Source organism: Chaetura pelagica, unplaced genomic scaffold (genome assembly GCF_000747805.2).
Source record: "Chaetura pelagica isolate M959 unplaced genomic scaffold, ChaPel_1.0 scaffold65, whole genome shotgun sequence".
Lineage (NCBI taxonomy): Eukaryota > Metazoa > Chordata > Aves > Apodiformes > Apodidae > Chaetura > Chaetura pelagica.
Genome location: NW_009953386.1, coordinates 3847808 through 3868075, shown reverse-complemented (window position 1 = coordinate 3868075; position 20268 = coordinate 3847808). Strand labels below are relative to the sequence as shown.

Genomic DNA, 20268 nt, shown 5'->3' with positions numbered 1-20268 from the left:
CAGTCACCCTTCTTTTGATGCAGCCCAGGACACAGCCCTGTGGGCTGCAAGTGCACATTGCCAGCTCATGTCCAGCTTTTCATCCACCATTACCCCCAGGTCATCCCATGCAGGGCAGCTGTGGAGGGCTGCATCAAAGGCCGTAGAGAAGTCCAGATTGATTACGTTCATAGCTCTTCCCTTGTCCACTCCATCATAGAAAGCCACTAGGTTGATCAGGCAGGACTTGTCCCTGCTGACACTGTGCTGGCTGTCCTGAGTCACCTCACTGTCCTCCATGTGCCTTATTAGAGCTTTTAGGGGAATATGTTCCATGATATTCCCAGGCACAGAGGTGAGGCTAAAAGGTTGGTACTTCCCGGGTCCTCCTTCTACCCTTTTTAAAAACGAGTGCAAAGTTTTCCTTTTTCCAGCCAGCAGGAACTTCACCTGACTGCTACGACTTTTCAAATATCATGGAGAGTGGCTTGGCAACTATAGTGGTCAACTCCCACAGGACTCTGGGATACATCTCCTCAGGTCCCATAGACTTACATATTCTGGCTCCTCAGGTGGTCACAAACCTGATCCTCACGATTTAGTCCAGTGTAACAGGCCTGTAATCCTACAGCTAGACAGCAGGTTAGCAGGTATTATGCTTCTGAAAACATAACATACTACATACAAACTGGCAAGAATCTGCCTTCAAGAGCTGCTATCTCATAGGATGAACTCCACTTTATAGACATGGAGCACAGAATCACAGAATCATTAAGGCTGGAAGGGACCTTAAAGATGAAGTTCCAACCCCCCTACCATCCAGCCAATTTCTTATCCACCGAGTGGTCCATTTGTCAAATTGAAATGTAAATGACTTTCCAGTCCCCAGAAAAAAAAAAAAAAAAAAAAAAAAGACAAAGAAATGATGGCACTCTGGTTTTGAGTGGGAAGAAAGATTATTGGACAGTATCACACGTATTTTAAGTAGGGAATTTCAGAAGATTATAACTGGATTGGCTGGTGGTCTTCGTTAGTAAGTCACTGAGGCTTCTTTAAAAACTGTTTGTAGCTGATTGATATTCAGCTTTGATCCCTTCCATTCTAAAATGACATAAAGAAAAACAAGACTTCATGCAGAGAGCACCTGGACAAAAGTGGCTGTTTCATAGCTGCTAGACTGAGAATAAATAACCAGTTCTATCAGTTTACATGACTAATACATTCAGGAACTACAATCAATTTACAAGTCTGTTTTCCTAACACTGGGTAATAGCCCTCGAGAGGCTACCTCAAAAGAAAACTCTAGCAATGTATGGCAAAGACATTTATATGATATAAAGGAACAAAAAAAAAAAAAAAAGGAAAAAAGTTGACCTAATCCTACCATCAGACAAGTATCCCATCAGTCTTTAAGAATACTGAAATAAGAGGTGGTAAACAGAGGTTTACAAATGGATTTCTTTACTCTTACTACAAAGTCAGCTCTTACTTCAGCTAAGACATCAATAAACAAATTCAAGAACTGCTTGTATACAGAGGACAATTTATTTGACTTATTCCCAAAGGATATTTTAGGAAGGTGAGAAGAACTCACCTCAACATGAAAAATAGTAAGATATATAAGCTGATTTACAGTAAAAAAGTGAACTTGCAAGTATATTTAAAAGAATATCAATAAAATATCTTGACACATACATGAAAAAAACCTTCAATTGTGTTAGTTAAAATAAATATTACTAGAATTAGCAAGCATTTAATCCTTTTTGTACATTATTGCACAGTTATTGAAGATATATTTGAACTTAGTTTGTTTTGTGAGATATTTGATGTTTTTTCTGTTAAAAGTAGCTTACCAGATTTGAGTTACATAATTATTTTACAGTGTCTTAATGCCAATTCTCTCAAGAAATAGAGGAATACTGTATCTTCAGAGAATCTTATGGAAAAGTACTCATATCAATAATCTGAAATACAGAATGAACACGTTTAGAGGAAATACTGAATATGAACCTAAAAAGTAAATTAATCATGTCAGTGAAGTCCCTTTCTTAGTGGATGACCTTCTAAATTCATCACTTATTTCCATTTTCAGATTTGAGGGATTAAAGGTCTTCCATACCACTATCTTCTGCCATTTGAACTATTCATTGATGATCAGTTCTCAGGTCACTATGTTAGCAATTTGTGAATGAGAAAAAATAGTAGCTAATGATTGAAGAGTGTTTCACTACAGTTTTGAATTAACACTCCTCCCATCTCCCAAATGTGTGTGACATAGTGTCAAATGGATCAAAGTAAAAGCCTAGAAGTGACTAACAAAACTAGGATCTCTGAGGCAAGAACAGCAAAGGGAAGACTGATCACAACTTTTCCAGGAGAAACTATGGCATGAGGTCAGTCACTTTTTCCCAAGGAATGACAGGAAACCTGTTTCCTTTCCCAAGGAAGAAGGCAAAACAGGGAAAAATATCTACACAGACTCATCAGCAAGCACAGATATTTGAACAGACCTAGTGAGATATGTTGCCTCATAATCTGAAGAAATCCTCTGAGAAGTTTTTTCCTGTAACCAGTCTTCTATAAAGTGCCTCTCTTCCTTTCAGGTGTTGAATCATTCATGTTGGTGGCAACAGTCCTTGTGGGAGATTCTGCCCCACTGTCAGATCAGACACTGAGTTGTAAATTACATTTTCCTTCTGCACATAAGTAGTATAAGGTTCTACTTCCATCGTGTCATCCTAGCAAAACAAAACAAAAAACTGTAAACACAGGGAGTAGTTTACCTTGGCAAGACTCTGCAAGCCTTTCACCTGGACTGAAGAATGTAACCAGGAAAGGGCTTCCATATTTATTCCCCTTGCACTCAAGAAAAAAACCTCTCTTGCTTTTTCTACCAAAGATCACGTATTGCTGTTTCTGTCAAAGATGGGGAGGGTAGAACTCAGGCATTGGTCCACCTGCTTCCTTTTCCACCCCTTCTGCCCTACTTATTTTTGGCCTGAAAAGAAATTGTATTATCTAATTATCTCGAAAGAGCAAATAATACAGTGGAGTTTTGACTGCGATTGGTTCCTCCATCTCTCTGCAGTTTCAGCCTACTGATGCACTCATCAAAGTCGCATGATGTGACAGCAAGAACACTGGTACTTAACTCATTATTTCATATTAATGCAACTGTGTCAGCAACAGCTGGGAGGTAGGACAGCAGAACAGGAGGAATATGAATAACTAGAATTGACTAAGTCTTTACAGAAATCAAAACTGAAACACCTTTTTGAGTTGATGACCAAATTTAAGCCTAGTGTCTACTGTAAGTGCACAGGTGTTCACAATATTGATGTAACATATCTTGCCTGCATAAAAATGCTGCTATTTATATTTTGTAACACAGAACAGAGACACAGAGATGATGGATTGATTGCTCAGCTACAGATTAGGGAATTAAAGACTGCCCATGCGAAATAAAGCTTGGCCTTCAAAACATGCACATTATCATTCTGGGCACCAAGAGGGATGTTCCTTTTTCCCCTGTGTCTGTCAATTTTGTTGTTCAATTCTCTTGTGTACTAATAGCTTTTAAAGTATTCCCCAACATATGATATTGCCTCGTTTCCTTTAAGGGAAGTGGTGGATTCCCTCACATGGGACAGTTTTAAGACTCAGCTTGACAGGGTGCTGGGCCAAATCATTTAAGCTATATTATTACCCAGAAAGGTTGGACCAGAGGATCCTTGTGGTCCCTTCCAACCTGGCATTCTGTGATTCTATTTTCCTGAGTACTGTTTGTTCAGCAGTTGTGGTCAGTGTGTTGGGACTCACTCCTTGCTAAGGATGGCAGTTGCTGAGCCTTTGCTGTTGGAGTAAATATTAGATGCATGTGTAGGAACGTGGCATGCTGTTGGAACATGCCTCTAATATTTGCTTCAAGTCAGAATTAGGGTGATTATAAGGCTGTGTTTTGTCCTGAGATACAGCTAAGTGCGAAGTTGTAAGACACTGTAGCACCTGCTGAAAGCAGAAACAAAAATCGAAGTTTCATTTTACTGACTGTGTTTTCAGGGCTACTGGAAGATCCCTGATTTGGTGATGGTCTAATTTGCATAACTCTTCTTACCTGTGGGGGAAGTGTAGGAGCACTTTCAAGAGGTTTGGTTTTATGGCACTGTCTGTTGAAAAGAAAACAAGTATTAAAGCAAGTTCCTTCCTTTTTGGAAGAATTGCTTCTGTTTGGCTGGATCACAGCCTGCTTTGTTTGATCACATGCTTATGAAACATTTCCTTTTCTTGTCATCTGGAGTAAAGCCAAAAACCCTTCTTATGTCTTTCTCTCCTTGACTTTTGATCCTGAATTTATGGTGCTCTGGGTTTCTTTAGGGGTATTTTCTCATGTTTGTGGGAGCTCTGAGCACAAACTGTAAGCAGAGGATTGAAATCACAGTCCACTGTAAGGATGTACAGTTTGCGGTTAGTGAACTTGTATTGAACTAATTCTTCACCTCTGAGGAAGAATGTTTGGGAGAAAAACAGTTTTGGATTAGGGGAAGAAAGGAACATAGCTGAGGTTTTCAGTACAGGTGCTAATATTAGAGTAGACATTAGGAAGAATTTTTTTACTGAAAGAGTAGCCAAGCACATGAACAGGCTGCCCAGGGAGGTGGTGGAGTCACCATCCCTGGAGGTACTTAAAAATCATGTAGATTAGGCACATCAGGACATGCTCTAGTGGGCATTTTCTCTTTGTTAGTTTATTTTATTGGGGGGGGGGAGGGGGTGGTTGTGGTGTGTGTGGTGGTGTTTGACAGTCGGATACGGTGATCTTAGACTTCTTTTCCAACTATGACAATTCTGTGATTCTGTAATTCAGCCTTCCTCTGCACAAATTATTTCTATAGTTTTTCCTTGGAACTGTTTTTTCTCCACAGCAAATCCTGCTGGGACTAGACTCCAGCTTCATCCAAGGAGCTTTCTTGGAAATATAGAAACAATCTTCTGTCCCCTCTGTTGATATGGCAGGGTAGCACTGGTCAACCCTCTAGCACTTGACAGAACTTACTGGGCAGCAGAACCAACACCTTGATTTAAACAAGAGAGAAACTGACATACTATCACAGTATCTGAAGAACAGCTTCACTCTCCCAGTTTCCTATTAGAATAAAGAGCTCCCCTTTAGTGTAGCAGATAATGCAATGAGGATCCTCTGCCAACTTCTGCCCATTTGTATTTTACTCAGGTGCGTTACTGAGTGAAGATGTGTGCAATGCACAGCAACTGCAGTACAGAAATATTGGATGTAGGTAATTCAGTTATTCATAGCAGTAGTACAGACTGACAGAATCATAGGGTTTCAAGATACAAGCAGTACTTAATTTTTGTAGCACTAGACAATCTTTCCTTAGCACCCTATCATACATACCTGTCACTGTGGATCTTAAAGTAACAAATAACAGCCATGAAGATGATAATGCTCAGTAAAGAAAAAACGATGGAGAGTGACAGGACAACGAAGTTGATCCCTAAACACAAATAGTTAGTCTTAGTTGTATCTCCTTACTGCTCAACTTCTTCATTATTTCAGTATAAGATTAAGTCTGCTTTAGCACACACATACACACATTTTCAGCATGCTCATAAAATAAGTATAATCCCCTTCAGCAGAAGGGAAGGTCAGTAATGAAACTTGTTTGAGAAACACAAATGTATTGTATGTCAGAGACAAAAGCAGATCCCACAAATCCCGCAGTGGATGCTCAGGGTATTTTTTCACTGAGCTATACGAGAGTTCCTCTCAAGGACTCTGCAGATCTCAGTAGTGCAACTCAAGTGTAGTTCTCAAATAAAACAACAAAAAAAAGCAAAAAGCAGAAATCAAATGTCACGCGGTGTGTGACACTCACAACTTGGAATGAAGCGATTTATTTGTTTCTGCTGGCCACACCAAAGTCGGCACTCTCTCTTGACTTACCATGATCTGAGCAACAGACATTATATTTGCATTTTAAAAGATTTTGTTGATGTTCTGCTTCCAAGTGATTATTTTACCACTAGGACCAAGACTTCTTTGTGTCTGTTTCCAAAAACACTTCCACTGCCAAAAGAATATTACACACTTCTGCATATCTGTCTTAGGGAAGAAATCATTAGGAAATAGCGTATAGAACACAAACGAGCTGATGATGTTTTTGGGTAAAAGCAGTTGCCGATGGTGCTCTTGTCTACAGAAGACATCACTGAGAGTTTCTCTAGGTTTTATAGATTTTTCTTCCTATAAGTAACAGAAGTGTATGCAGGAGGCTAAATGGGATTATGAAGGCTGAACACACGAAAAGGAGCTCACCTGAGGGATGACAGGTTAGGGACTTGCTCTGGTTCCCTGCTGGGTGGAACACAACACAGGTTGCATTAGTCATGCTGGTGTTGTGGGCCGTGAACTTGCTGAGAACAGTCACTGTCCCATCGCCATGGCTTTCTTCCTTGGGGGTGGAGTTGCCCCCTGGGACCCACCAGACCCAGGCAGGCGGCTTCCCTGCTGCTGCCTCGCACACGTGGCTCCCGTGGCCATCACAGTACAGGCTCAGCCTGGGGGGGACTGGAAAGCATCAGGAAGGGGAGATACATGGAGTTAGTTTGCAGCTGCTGGGATCGGATGTTCCTGTTCTCTACCCAGAAGGAACACAGTGAAAAGACACAAACATGGTTAGAGGTGCCTTCCCGTTGCAACAACATGGGCCAAAGTCACAAGAGACAAGGTTGTGCCTCTTCTTTTCTTTTGGATAACTCTCCCCCATCCAGGTGAGTTTCCACAGCCATCTACCATCAGAGGCAGTATCCTTGGATACTGCAGTAGGGAATCATCCCAAGTACAGGGGTGAATTAGACTTATGTCCTAAGCAGCCATCATACATGTTGTGTAAAATGTCTCAGAAAGCCAGCACAAGAGGAAACATGTCTGTTTCTACTGTCTGGATAAGAACATCCCACATTTAATAGGACATCTCAGCACTCAGAAGTATTACTCTCACATGCGTTAGTGCTCTTAATGTATTAGTGGTGGATTCTATGGGATAACAGGATGGGTAGGCAGGATTCTCTTTTAGTATGTTGGAAATTGCTTCACACATCTCATCTCTAACTAGACAGTGGAAAAGGGAGTAGCAGAAAGGAGAAGAGTTTTGGGAAACAAGGAGAAGGGAGACACAGCACAATGCATGACACTTTATCCCAGCAAGAGAGCTCCTCTTCTTACTGCCTGCTTTCCCAGGTGCCGTGGGAGAGCAGCTTTGTAAGTCCAGGCCCAGACATGGTCCTTTGGAGAGCTGTAAAATGAGGAAGGAGTCTCTTACCCAGCACACTCAGGAGGTAGGTTGTGGGGAAATTCCCATCTACTGTTACTAGTTCACAGGTGTAATTTCCCTCGTGGGCAATACCCACTTGCTGTATCTCAAGGGCAGGATCCCAGTCTGGTCTGGATTTCCAGTTCATGCTGTCACTGCAGTTGGTTCTGTCTGTCTTGTTGTGATCAGCTCTGTATCCCAAGGTGCAGGGGCCTCCAACCTTGGGGCTTATTTTCCATGTTATCATGGTTACATTTGATTTTTTTGTGCATTGAAACACAGGGCTCTTGCCTACGGTCACTGACACGCTCTTGAACTCTGAAGGAGAGAAAGAAGGAAAAGGATGTCTGAGAAGTTGTCCTGGGATGTCATAAAAGAATCAGAGAAGGTATGGAGTTGGAAGGGACCTTTAAAGGTCATCTAGAATAGCCCCACCTGGTAGTGCACAGGGACCTTTTTAACTAGATCAGATTGCTCAGTGCCTGGTTAGGTCTGATCTTTAATGGTTCCAGGAATGGGGCTTCCACTACCTTTCTGGGCAACCTGTTCCAGTGCTTCACCACCGTCATTGTAAAGAACATCTTCCTAATATCTAATCTAAATCTACTCAGCTCTATAGTTTGAGAGCATATCCCATAAGTCATTCATAGCACTGGGGTTCTGGCTCCACTTCACCATTAAATTACCTGAAATGTTATACACCAGGGTAAGGCCTTGTTTGTGCTCATCTGCAAATTGTCTGTCATCTTGTATTACCACTGTGGATAATGGACCCAGTTGCCTACAGCAGCCTGCCCTCTCAACACTATCAAAAAATTACTCACTGGGGCTCATCTTACTGAAGGAATACACTGGAGGAAGACTCCACTCCTGCCCATTGTCTTAACCAGATTAGCATCTGAATAGTGTGTTTCTATTGGCAAATCCTCTAGTGGGTTGCCAGTTACAGGCTGAAATTATAGAAATCTGACTGTTACACTTGGCCATAGAATAATTACTTTTCTCTGGAACTTCTGCTACCAATGAAGAAAGCAACTTTTACTTCTGCATTCATAGGAAATCCAATGCTGTGGGCAAAGGCTTTGTTTACACCTCTCAGGCACAACCACAATGGAACAATAGTGGAGCTGTATGTAGGAGGAGAGTTTTTTGCCTTATGTCTTAGGGGTGCCTTTTAATTGTCTTTTACTGGAGCAGTCCCCATAAGACAGGAATGTATGTCCTGCCCATCTTTGTGACAGGTACAAAGGTTTAAAATGTGCCCATATCCCTGTGCTACTTGCTTGTGAAGTTAAATTGCAGAGGAACTGGTTTCAGTTGACGTGCCAACTGTGTTGACTCTGTAATAGTGAGTATGCCTTGTTCCTGAATTTTGTTTTGCATTTGCTTAAAAATGTTTTATTTTAGTTTTCCTCTTCCTAGAATACTGACTCTTCTTTTGGGTTTTAAAAGATGACTCTTGCTTGGAGTCAGGCACAACATCTCCCTTAATCTCTTCATGATCCATGAACTATGTACTTAATGCTAGATATCCGTGTGGAAAAGCTTGCACTTAGTCCTCTTCTTCTTTTTGGAAGTTATCACATTTAACCATTGAAGGATGGAGAGTCAGACCACTGTTATGGCTCCTCCCTGTGCTGTGTTTGTTCACGACAAGTTAAACACCCAGGAATTCTATTACCTTTGCTGGCTGGTGCAATATGAAGCCCAATTCCTGAACATGGTCTTAATGAGCATCAACTTCAAATTATTAGTCAAATCATTGCAATTAGCCTCTTTGAGAAAACTATAGTTGGTTTTACCTTAATGATATTGTCTAAAATTCTTATCTTCTGGAATCTAGTAAAATGAACCATTCCAGCTCAACGACTTTTCCTTCTCTTTAACTGTGTTCCAGGGAAATTATTTCTAACTTGCAAAATGAACACAGTTCACTGCATTTCAACTACTTACACATTCCTTTAAAAGTTTTTGCCTTTTCATTTGGAGCATTAAATGTCCTTTGGGTAAAGACATTTCCAAATCTAGACCTACATCCTGCAGATTGAAAGGAGATGTAGCTGCAATATTGCCCCGCAGTGCTGCAATGTACTAGTTACTTCAGGTGTATAACACAGAAGTCGAGGTAATTATGAATTGGATTGTTTTTTCTGGTAGAAGAGGAAAATTAGGCAGGGTTAGTATTCCTCTGAATCCACCCACTCCCCATTTTTTATTAAATTAAGGAAATAATTATTAGTTTCCTGCTGCTCAGTTTCCAAGCTGTTTCCTGCTGCTAGTGTTTCCAAGCACAGCTGAAGAAGAAAAGCTCTATGTATTCACACCGTTTTCTATACACAAATTACCCACCAGCCCCACAAATGCTTGTTTCCATAATTCAACTGTCAGCAGTGTTCTTTGGTACATCATTACACTGGAGTTGTTTTTAAATGACAATCTTTCTTCTGCTTAATGGCATTTCAAGAAAATATGAGGTGGAAGTATTAAACTCAACAATTTTAGAAGGAAAGGAACTGAAAGAAGCCTTTTGCCTCCTGGTGGATTCTGGATGTGAGTTTTTTTAATGTCTCTGAAAATTGGAGAACAAAGTATTTCCTCTTCCAGTTTAATGTTGCCAAGAACCTTAGAGCTCTTAGTCACATCACCAGCATGGCTGACATCTAGTAATGACTAAGCAGTCCTAAACATTCGAACAGCCTGTGTGTTGGGGCTGGGGCTTCTTCGGGTAATGTTTGCAAATGTCACGCAGGAACGAGAACGTTACACACATTTAAATGTGTCCACTTTTTTTTATGTGTTAAGGAGGTATCATTTTACTTGCCTTTCAACTCTGTCTCCTAAGCAGCCTATTGCAACGTACACATTCCCCAACGTAACGGGGAACTTGCACTTGCGTGCTTCAAGACTAAAAAAAAAGGAACGAAAGTGATGCTTTCTGCTGTGTCTTTGTGTCATATTTTCCTCTGAATGAACCAGGTACCATTCACTTCAAATTATAAGCCACATTAGTCAGTTTTAAATCTGCTGAATCACGTGTAAGTATAATTTTAGGCTTACAGTCAATTTGTAGGATTCTGAATTCCCCTGTATCTTGTTATTAATTTTAGAAAGCTTTTAGCAAGGCAGGAGTTTTCCCCCAGGTGGTAGATTGATTAGTAAAAAATCTTGTTTATCCTATCCTTACTTACACCTCCCTACTATTGTCAAGAGGCCTTATAAGCATAATAAAATTAAATTGCTTTCACTGTATTGCCCTCTTTCTTTGCTAGAGTGGATATAAGTAGCATTAGTATAAATATGAATTGTGTGCTTTCTTCCTTGCTTTGCTTCTTTTCTCATTCATGCTGCTAGTAAAATGATCTTTAGACTTTGTTTACAGATGAAAAATGATTATGCCAAAAATCCTGAGAGGTTTGATTAATTAGTATTTCTGAAATGACTTTGAAAGACTTCTCTTTAGGTGGAATACGGAATACACTTTTATTTCTGTAAAACATATATTATTAGCCTGTTAGCATTCTCTCAAGAACTGTCTGAAACTCTGAGAGTCTGTCTGTGTGTTGAAGGCAGAGAAAGAAAAATATGCCAAGGGAGCAAGGCAGGACTGCAGAGCCTGCACCTGCTGTGATCCTCTTCCAGTTCAATGTGGCATGGAAGCATGTTTTGATGGCTGAGTGCTGTAGCACTCTGGCAGAGTGGCAGAGAGCAGAGACTACTAGCTTGAGCCCTCAAACCAGTGTAGTCAGGCTGATAGTTCTGCTGGGCATCTGCTCATTAGCCCTGCTTGTCAGCCATGTGGATCATTCCAGTGCTTCCATTTCTATAGATGTTCAATCACGTGGTGCACCAATTTTCCAGCACATTTGCCACTCTCCCAAGAAAGCGTATGCAAAAGGGGATTTTTTGCCACAGAGCATAGAATCAAGTTCAGATGATGTAAGGTTTTGAACTGCGAGAGCTAAATCTTGTCACTCACAAGCAAAATGGAGCTGGGCCTGGGTAATAACGTTAAGAGTCTGTGGGAAACTCTGAATTGCTAGCTATACTCATGAAGAAAAAAAGCATTAAAATAAATCTTCCCTGCTCTCTGTGCCTTGACAGAACAGGTTCTTTCCCCCAGTCCTCTCTTCTCCACCAGCTTTTGGTGACTTGTCAGTCTGCACAGATTTCACATGATCTTTTCTGACCTTCTTTTTTCATCAGTCCTTTGACTTCTCATGGGTCTGCTCCAGCCACATCGTTTGCCAAGTTCTCCCCATCTGCTTTTTTTGCCCTCCTTTATGCTGCCTGTCCCAGCCCACACTCTTGGCTGTGTACTCAGCAGCTCTAAGAAAAGAAACAATCTCCCCTTCCCTCTGGGAATTACACTAAACCTGGAGGGTGTGTGTCTGTTCTGCAGGAAAACTAAGTGAACAAATGTGTTCCTCTGCGCAAGAGGGAAGGTTCAGTGCTGCATGTTTTATTTCAGACTTGTCACATCACCACTCTTTTTTGCAATGGTGCTTTAATACTGTAAAATGGCTGAGTCAGTTGCTGAAGTTTCCTCTGTAATAGCTGCTTGGTTTATGACCAATGCACTAGAGTATATATGCCTTAAAAGTCAACATTTAGCTATTCAAATGAAGGCTCAGAAACACGCTGTTATGTTGCACTGCTACTTCTCTCAGGGTGAAATTCCATGTTATATCTGAGCTGACCTGATCACTTGCTGTAGCTGTAAAAGGGGATAACTAGTGCAGCAAAGGTCTCACTCTCTGTGGGTCTGCAGAGAATGAGAAACATGAAGAGGTGTGAGCTATCAAGTTCATCTCAGTGCAGCGATAACTGAAGGATAATCATGAAATGTCAATGCTGTTAACTGTTTCATTGCACACAGAGAGGTGAAATGAAGGGTCGTACATCTAGACATTTATTGTAAAAAACTTCTCATTTTCAGTCTTATTCCTCAGAAATGTGTGGAATCTGAAAAATGGCAATATTTTTTTTCTGTTAGCCAGAAGGACCTGACCTCAGGAGCCCAGGAGCACCTTCTGGTGTCTACATCTCTTGCACTGATGTAGACAATAGACAAGTCAGGTTCTGGGAGTTCTCTACAACTCCCAGGTGGACCATCCTATTTTGGTTGTGAATACAAATCTATCGTGAGCGAGTTTCACTGCAGAGACTCATCTGACAGGCAGGTAGGAATGGAGGCCTTTTGGCTGAGATCCTCCAATTTATCTCCGGCTTCTGAAGTTCATCTAATTACAATAGCGATAATATTATGTCCTCCTTTATTGTCTCTCCTTGACTGTTGAAGAAGTCTTTAAACCATGTCTGTGGAGGTTCTCAAGCTCTATTCCAGTGCATTGAGTTCACTTTCAAGTGCACTGATGGATTCCACTTTTATGTTTCAAAATTGACATATCCTCTCTCAGGAGAAAACACACTCTCTTGAGGAGTTTGTGTTTCAAAAAGTTGCAGGTTACTATTGTCATGCTAATATTACTGTAATTGAGAAAGACTGAGGCAAAGACTTTGCTCTGTTTTGTTGGGGGTTTTTTATGTGGTTTATGTAATGTGTGTGAAAGCTCTCATTGATAACTAGTTGCACATCTTTCTTTGCAGGGACACTTAGTAATTTCTCCTGTTCCTCAGTGTCTTTCTCACAGTAAAAGGAAGAAGAAAGATTTTAAAACCAGAAAAATTTTATTGTGAAGCCACTAACATTTTCAGGGGAGTCAACACAAAATCAGAGACAGCTACACAGCTTTGAAGAGCTTTGAGTGCTTTCAAATAGGGGACATTTCCAGCCTCTGAAATTCTTTACAGCAAGTTTTAACCCACACTAGAACTTTTTCTTGCTGCAAAATGACTCAAGTTCCATGACAGCCTCTTCAAAAATTTAGCTGTCAAAGAGGTTTTCACATTGTAAAAAGACTCCTTTACTTTCTCCGATATAGCCATATTGTGTTTTTGTTCCTTACAGTAATGATCTACCACAGAATTTTGAGGGATTTATCCCCTCACACTACAGATTGTGACATATTAAACTCAGAGGTATAATGAACTAAAACAATGATCATACCACAATCAAATTACTAACTGTATCTTGGAATGAATATATTGTATGAGTCATAGCAAGTCATAATAAAAAAGGCAGTACCGGATGCTTGGAATAGGCCAGATACAAGAGACTGCATTTTGCATCTGTTTTCCTCTTCTCCTGCCACAGAGTCCCTGTGACACTTAGCAAGGCTTGTCTGGAATGAAGTGAAAGATGAACAACCACAAGTGCTTTGTGCTAAGGTAGGGATCGCTGAAGTGCTGACAGAGTTTTATCTATGGTATCCTAGTGACTCTGGAAGTGTAGCCACAATAGCACAGGAGAGAGCGCAGACTGAAAACCAGCTCTGTGTTGGAGGAGTGGGGAGTAATCAGACTAATTTTCATGATAGAAACACAAGAACTAGCTGGTCTGAGCTCACAGGACTCTGTTTTTTGAAGCTGCGATCACAGCTCTTTCCACATGGACATGTCTTTAGCAGGACACAGTAAGGGACTTAAAACGTTGATGTTAGTTTCCCACTCATACTCATTGTTATTCCTTGAAAATATTTTCTATTCCCATTTCATTCTATTGAGGCTTTTTTCCTATCTCCAGAATTTCCTTTCTTTCTCACAGTAAAATTCTTATTTTGTTGTCCTTTTACCACATTTCTCTTCTACCACCTTTATTGTGTCACTTGCAGCATGAATCCCTTTCCTGATGTCTCATACAAGCTGAAATTGCAACCTTAAAATGCAGCTAAAAAAATTCACTTTGTCATTTATACTCTGGTTTTCCAGTATGAAGTGTCCACAGCATGGCTGGATTTTTTTATTTTTTTTTTAGTGTGCTAACTTCAATATTAGGAAGTGACTTTATGTGTTGCAGAAAGGTGAGTGCACTGACAGAACTTAATGATGAACTCAAGCTTTCAGTCTTCACATTCAAGGTGGAAAATACCTTTGCAGTTGCCTGTTTCTGGTTTTTAATTTTTTCTAGAATCTTTCCGTTCTCTTTAGCTTTCTCCAGTGTCTTTTCAAGCAGTCATTCAAGAGAACTTATCTTAAACGCAAAGGAAAGATGTTAAAGTTCACCTACTTAGAGATGCAGTTTGATAGAGTATTCTCTTGAAAATCATAAATTAATCTGAAGAACAGAGGGAAAACTGGAGGGAAACATGGTGGATAAAGAACTGGATTAAGGACCAAAAGCAAAAAGCAGTGTTAAAAGCAGGTGTCAGGTTGAAGATAGCTTAGTGTATCTCAGCAGATAATATTGATGGTAATTCTGTTTAATGGTTTTACTAATGGCATTGGCATTTGTGTCAGAAGTGTGTGAGGAAATTTGTTGAAAGCTGGAAGAATGTAGCGTTATTGATATAAAGAATGGGAATGTCACACAAGAACCAGGTGACCTTGATGCGTAGAGTGGTAGGTGTGTGCTGAAATTCAGCAGCCTAAAATGTAATAACAATAAAAGTAGACAGTACAAGAAGCTTGGAATGGAAAACAGAATTGAGAATTTTGCCTCGAGCAGGATTAAAACCACCCTTTCAATAGGGTGAGTGACTTTTTTGGTGCTCAGATTGTTTACAAATTGTTTCATGAACTAATGCCTGCAAAAAAAAAAAGGCAATTTAATGCAGTGATGTAAGGGTGCTTTCTGAGGTTTTGTTTCTACCCTCACATAAATGGGCTATGTCTCAATACAAACATGATTCTCTAGAAAAAAACGGTGGGTACACTTCTTTAATGAAGGAATCTATCAGTGTTTAAATGATGTATTAGAGTTATGCAGCTTGTTGAACAAACATCATCAGCCAGATCTTCAACTGATAACAAAACATCACTGCGCTTAACAAGCTGTCACATCTATACATCAGCCTGGCTGGAAACTTTGAACTTGATATAGCAACTTCTGTGTGCACAGTAAGTAGATCTGTATCCTTGCAGAATGTGAGCTGGAATGGATGAGGGGGAAAAGGATTTACACCACATGAGAAAGTGGCTTGGGTAGTATCCAACAACCCCATGCAACACTCCAGGCTTGGGGAAGTGTGGCTGTAAAGTGTCTGGCAGAAAAGGACTTGGGGGTTCTAATGGACAAGCAGCTGAATATGAGCCAGCAGTGTGCCCAGGTGGCCAAGAAAGCCAAGGGCATCCTGGCTTGTCTTAGAAATAGTGTGACCAGCAGAAGTAGGGAGGTGATTGTCCCCCTGTACTCAGCACTGGTGAGGCCACACCTGGAGTGTTGTGTCCAGTTTTGGGCACCTCAATTCAAGACAGATCTCGAGGTGCTGGAGTGAGTACAGAGGAGGGTAACAGAGCTGGTGAAGAGCCTAGAGAGTAAATCTTATGAAGAATGCTTGAAGGAGCTGGGAATGTTTAGTTTGAGAAAGAGGAGGCTGAGGGGAGACCTCATCCCTCTCTACAACCACCTGAAAGGTCGTTGTAGAGAGGCTGGTACTGGTCTCTTCTCACAGGTAATTAGTGACAGAACTAGAGGGAAGGGCTTCAAGCTGCAACAGGGGAGGTTTAGAGTGGACATTAGGAACATTTTTTTCACAGAAAGAGTGGTTGGACACTGGAATAGGCTGCCCAGGGAGGTGGTTGAGTTACCATCCCTGGATGTGTTTAAGGGTTGTTCGGATGTGGTGTTGGTGGATCTGGTTTAGGGGAGAGCTTTGTAGAGTAGGGATGGTGGTTGGACTCGGTGATCCCAAAGGTCTTTTCCAACCTGAATAGTTCTGATTCTATGATTTATTTTAGAGTAGTACTGTGACAGCATGTATAACAAAGTGCAAAATCCTTCTTAGTATAGAAACAGACACAGAATATCTTATATTCTGTTCTGCATGCTGAACTTAGCTTTTTACTCTCTTCCTCATGAGAAGAATGAAATAAGTTGTACTTTTTATGCTTAAGTGTCATTTTTCTGCTATTCTAAACAAAAAGATATTGTTGACTGCGAATATTAGGTTGTATGCCTTGTTTTTCATACTTTGCAGAGAGCAGATAAGGGGCTGTTGTGAAAACCTGCTTATAACCTCACTTTTATATGGTTAAAATGTCGGTCATGCATCATTCAGTGTTTAGTTTTAGCATAGTACTTTATTTCCTATTATTTTCCTACACAAAACAAAGGTAAGTTGGCATAAGAAGATTCCCTCTTCTTTTTTTCCTATCAATGATTGTACCTCTACATACAAAATATGTCAACTCTGAGCTTTAAGTAGCATGTACTTCTACAAGTGCAGCCTTAATTAAAGAAAATCTGCTTTGCAGTCATGGGGTATGTGGGCAGCTTGTAAGGCTGAGCTTCCTCATTTCCATGGTTTTGAAACTAGATACATTCAGACTCTGTGCTTAGACCACAGCAAAGCAAAGGACATGCTTTGAAGACTATATAGGGCAATTAAGATGTTTTCTGATAAATATTGGCCTAATTTAATAGTTCAGAATTCTGTTTTAAGCATTTGGGTAAGAAAAACAAGCTGTTTGGGTTCAGGAGTTTTTAGAGTAAAAGAAGTCAAAATTATTCCAGCACATAGACCCAAAGGAGCAGCAAAGAAATAGAGAAATGGAGACAAATCTAAGTGTATCAGAATAGTTTTTTAGGCTATGGTTTGTATGTATCTGGAGCAAGATTCTACAATATTCTTGAACAGGAGTCAACAGAGACAGGAGCACTGAAACAAAGTAGGACTGAGGAAGAGGAGAGGAGAGGAGAGGAGAGGAGAGGAGAGGAGAGGAGAGGAGAGAAGAGAAGAGAAGAGAAGAGAAGAGAAGAGAAGAGAAGAGAAGAGCAGAGAAGAGAAGAGAAGAGAAGAGAAGAGAAGAGAAGAGAAGAGAAGAGAAGAGAAGAGAAGAGAAGAGAAGAGAAGAGAAGAGAAGAGAAGAGAAGAGAAGAGAAGAGAAGAGAAGAGAAGAGAAGAAGAGAGAAGAACTAGTACACTAGTGATAGATAATGTACAAGTTATATTAAGGAAATAAACTAAATGAAAGAGTATCATTCCAGAAAGTTAGGTATGCAGGTAAGTTTGAACTCTACTCAGGCTGCTTTGTAAATCTACTTCATTTTTCTTCACCTCATATTCTCTAATTCCAGGACTGATGTAATGCTACTGAGATTGGTATTTTACTATTGATAAAATGCAACTAATCATAGGGAATCACATCTCATTGCTGACAATTGATTTCTCGCAGCTTCTTCTGAAGGACTTGGTCCTATTTACAGCCACATAATCCTACTGCAGATGCAGGACTTACACAGTCCAACATTGCAAATGTTAATCCAATAAAAAGAGATCTGTTGCATGAACATCTCATGGAAGGTCTTTTCCTCCCTTATTCCCTTTTCTTTGGAGTATGTACACCACTGCTCAAGGTGTTCTGTCTGCTTAGTTGAACTAGAGAAGTCTTCAAAGTCTTACTGATAAAAAATTTGAGTCTTTTCCACTACTGCTACTATGAGGATTGTGGCAGAAGGATTATTAGTACAGATCATGGACCAGCACTTCAGTAGGGTATTCTACTTGGTGGCAGATCTGGGTACAGCAGTCATGACGTGACCTCAGCCTTGCTTCTGAGCTGCCCCTTCCGGTGCTATAAAAACTGGCCAAACCACACAAAACAACAGCCTCAGGAAATGTTAAGGAGAACGACAATTTCAGATAAAGCCTGGTTATGCACAACAGTTTTTCAGATGACTTAATTTGATTCACTAGCTTGCTCTAGTCTTCAATTCTTCAAATACAACACACGCCTGTGAATCTTGAAGGACAAAAAAACCTTGCCACTGCATCTTGCTGAGAATAACCACCCTAACATTGAAGGAAGCAAGTTTGAGAGCAGTGTTAGCTAAAAAATTCCCAGCAAATGCCGGCTGGTTTGGTTTTTTTTTTTGCCTCACCAAGACACCAAGAAGTTTCAATCAAATTATTTTTGGGGTGAAAACCAAAACTTTGTGGTATTGGATTTTTTCCATATTTCCAACAAAGTCCATTTTTAAAAAGAACTTCTGCCAGAGGAATTCCCCTTTGTCTCCCTCATTTTCTTCAATATTTTGTGGTGTTTTCATACTCTTCACTTTTTGAGCAGCTGTATTAAAAAATGTAGACTGTCTTTGATGGTGTCATAATCTGTCTGTATCACCCTGAGCAGGTTCGTCAGTATTTTCCTGAGATAGTTCTTTACCTAGAGAATAGGGGACAGGTTTTTTCCCTCCAGTGTTCCTGTTGTGAGGTTACTGATGCAACCTTTAATGATGTCTGTGAAGTATTCCATTTTTTTCCCGTGGGGAGCACTGAGGTAACCATTTTGGATCTTCCACTTGATCAGCTAAACACATTGTAGATGAATGTTCCCTCACTGCCCACAATGACTGCTTCAGTTTTGCTTTAAAGTATCACCAAGGAGCCATTTTTATTTTCTGGCCAAGCAGAAAGGAATAGCTCATGTCTGGGCAGTTTAGTTCTAACTGTCCATCCATAATAGGAACAGACACATGCACATTACATGTTACTCAGAGACATGCCTCATTTAATTTGGATCTCATAGACCTATCTGCCTTCTCCCTCTACACACAGACAGTTTAGGTTTCTGGACCTGCTGCTGAAATCCCTATTTCCATTACCAAATCTGCAGACTGCTGCATGGTGTCTGGAAGAGCACAAGCTCCAGCAGTGCAAATGAACAGTATGTGGGAGACATCAACTGCCATAAATTTATTAAAACTAAATCAACTAAAAGACAGGGTTAGAAAGGCTTAGGTGTGTAACTGCCTTTGGCACAAAAGCCTTTCCCGTTCTTGATAGTGACCATGCCCATTAGCCTCAGAACAAAGTGCCAGCAGCTTCTCCCGTAGTGTCAGTGCATCAGTGATCTTTCACCACTCCTCAGGAAGATGCAAGAGATCTCTGCCCTGTTTCAGAGTATCTGCAGCTTCTCTTCAGCAGAAACAACACTGCCAATAGCTTCAAGATGACAAACACTTTCCTGTACATATCTTTAATAAGTCAAATGGATCAGTTGCTCAGATTATGTGGATTTAGAGGTCTGAGTAAAGAGGTTATCTGTGACAAACTGTACATTCCCAGCTAAGGGTCACTAAATAATTGCTTGCATGGAAGTTCAGAGTGCTAATGATTGGCAGCCTTGAGACTGTTATGAAGAGAAGATATCCACCAGGAGCGGATGTTTGGGAAGCATGTTTTCCTCCATAATTTTAGCAATTAAAGAAAGTCACAGCATGATGCACAGCTTTTATGGAAATAAAATATCTGCATATATTTCCTTTTCTTCCCTCCCAACAGTTCATTTGCCCCACTTAGACTCACCTACTGTTTCTGTGACCTTGATGATGGTGAGCAGCACAAAAACACAGACAGTCTTCCCAGCAACCTTCATGTTGGCTCCTGCTCTCATGGCTCAGGCAGCTCTGTCACACCATCCATTCTGCCGCCAACCTAGCTGTGGTCAGGGGGAGTATTTCTTGCCTGCCAATGCATCCCCAGCAGCCAACGTCAGCGTTTTTCTCTCCCCCTTTCCCAGTCCTCTCCTCTAGCTGTGCATGCTCCTGACCGACTGGCTCCTCAAGGCTGGAGAGGTTCCTCCTTCTGCCTTTTCTGAGCTCCAGGCTTCCTGTGCTGAGAGCACTGAGGAAACAGACTCAACAAATCTGCCTTCCGTTCATTGGCTCCTCTCAGGAGGCTGATGAGTGAAGATAAACCCTGCAGCAGAGCTCAGAGGGGGTAAAAGCAGAGGACATTATTCAAGGCTGAGTTTAATATTAAAGCCAAAATCTTAGTCTTGGGAAGCTAGAGAGAAGCTTACTCTTCATATTGGTCACTGCTACTGCTACTTCTTTGTCACTTCTTTGCATCGCCTCCAAGAAAATTCCTCCTCATGTCTCCCTCAAAAAACGAAGCAA

The 20268-nt window shown here is 40.8% G+C and overlaps 1 protein-coding gene across 1 annotated transcript; it reads right to left on the bottom strand.

The window, feature by feature from the left end:
- Positions 1-2594: 2594 nt before the first annotated feature.
- On the bottom strand, positions 2595-19763 carry LOC104389301 (cell surface glycoprotein CD200 receptor 1-A-like). The gene is made up of 6 exons (XM_009998270.1): positions 19666-19763; positions 7320-7618; positions 6314-6565; positions 5389-5492; positions 4094-4141; positions 2595-2717 (listed from the first exon to the last, which is right to left on the bottom strand). Exons 1-6 carry the CDS (start codon positions 19761-19763, stop codon positions 2595-2597), a joined length of 924 nt encoding a protein of 307 aa, XP_009996572.1.
- Positions 19764-20268: the final 505 nt, after the last annotated feature.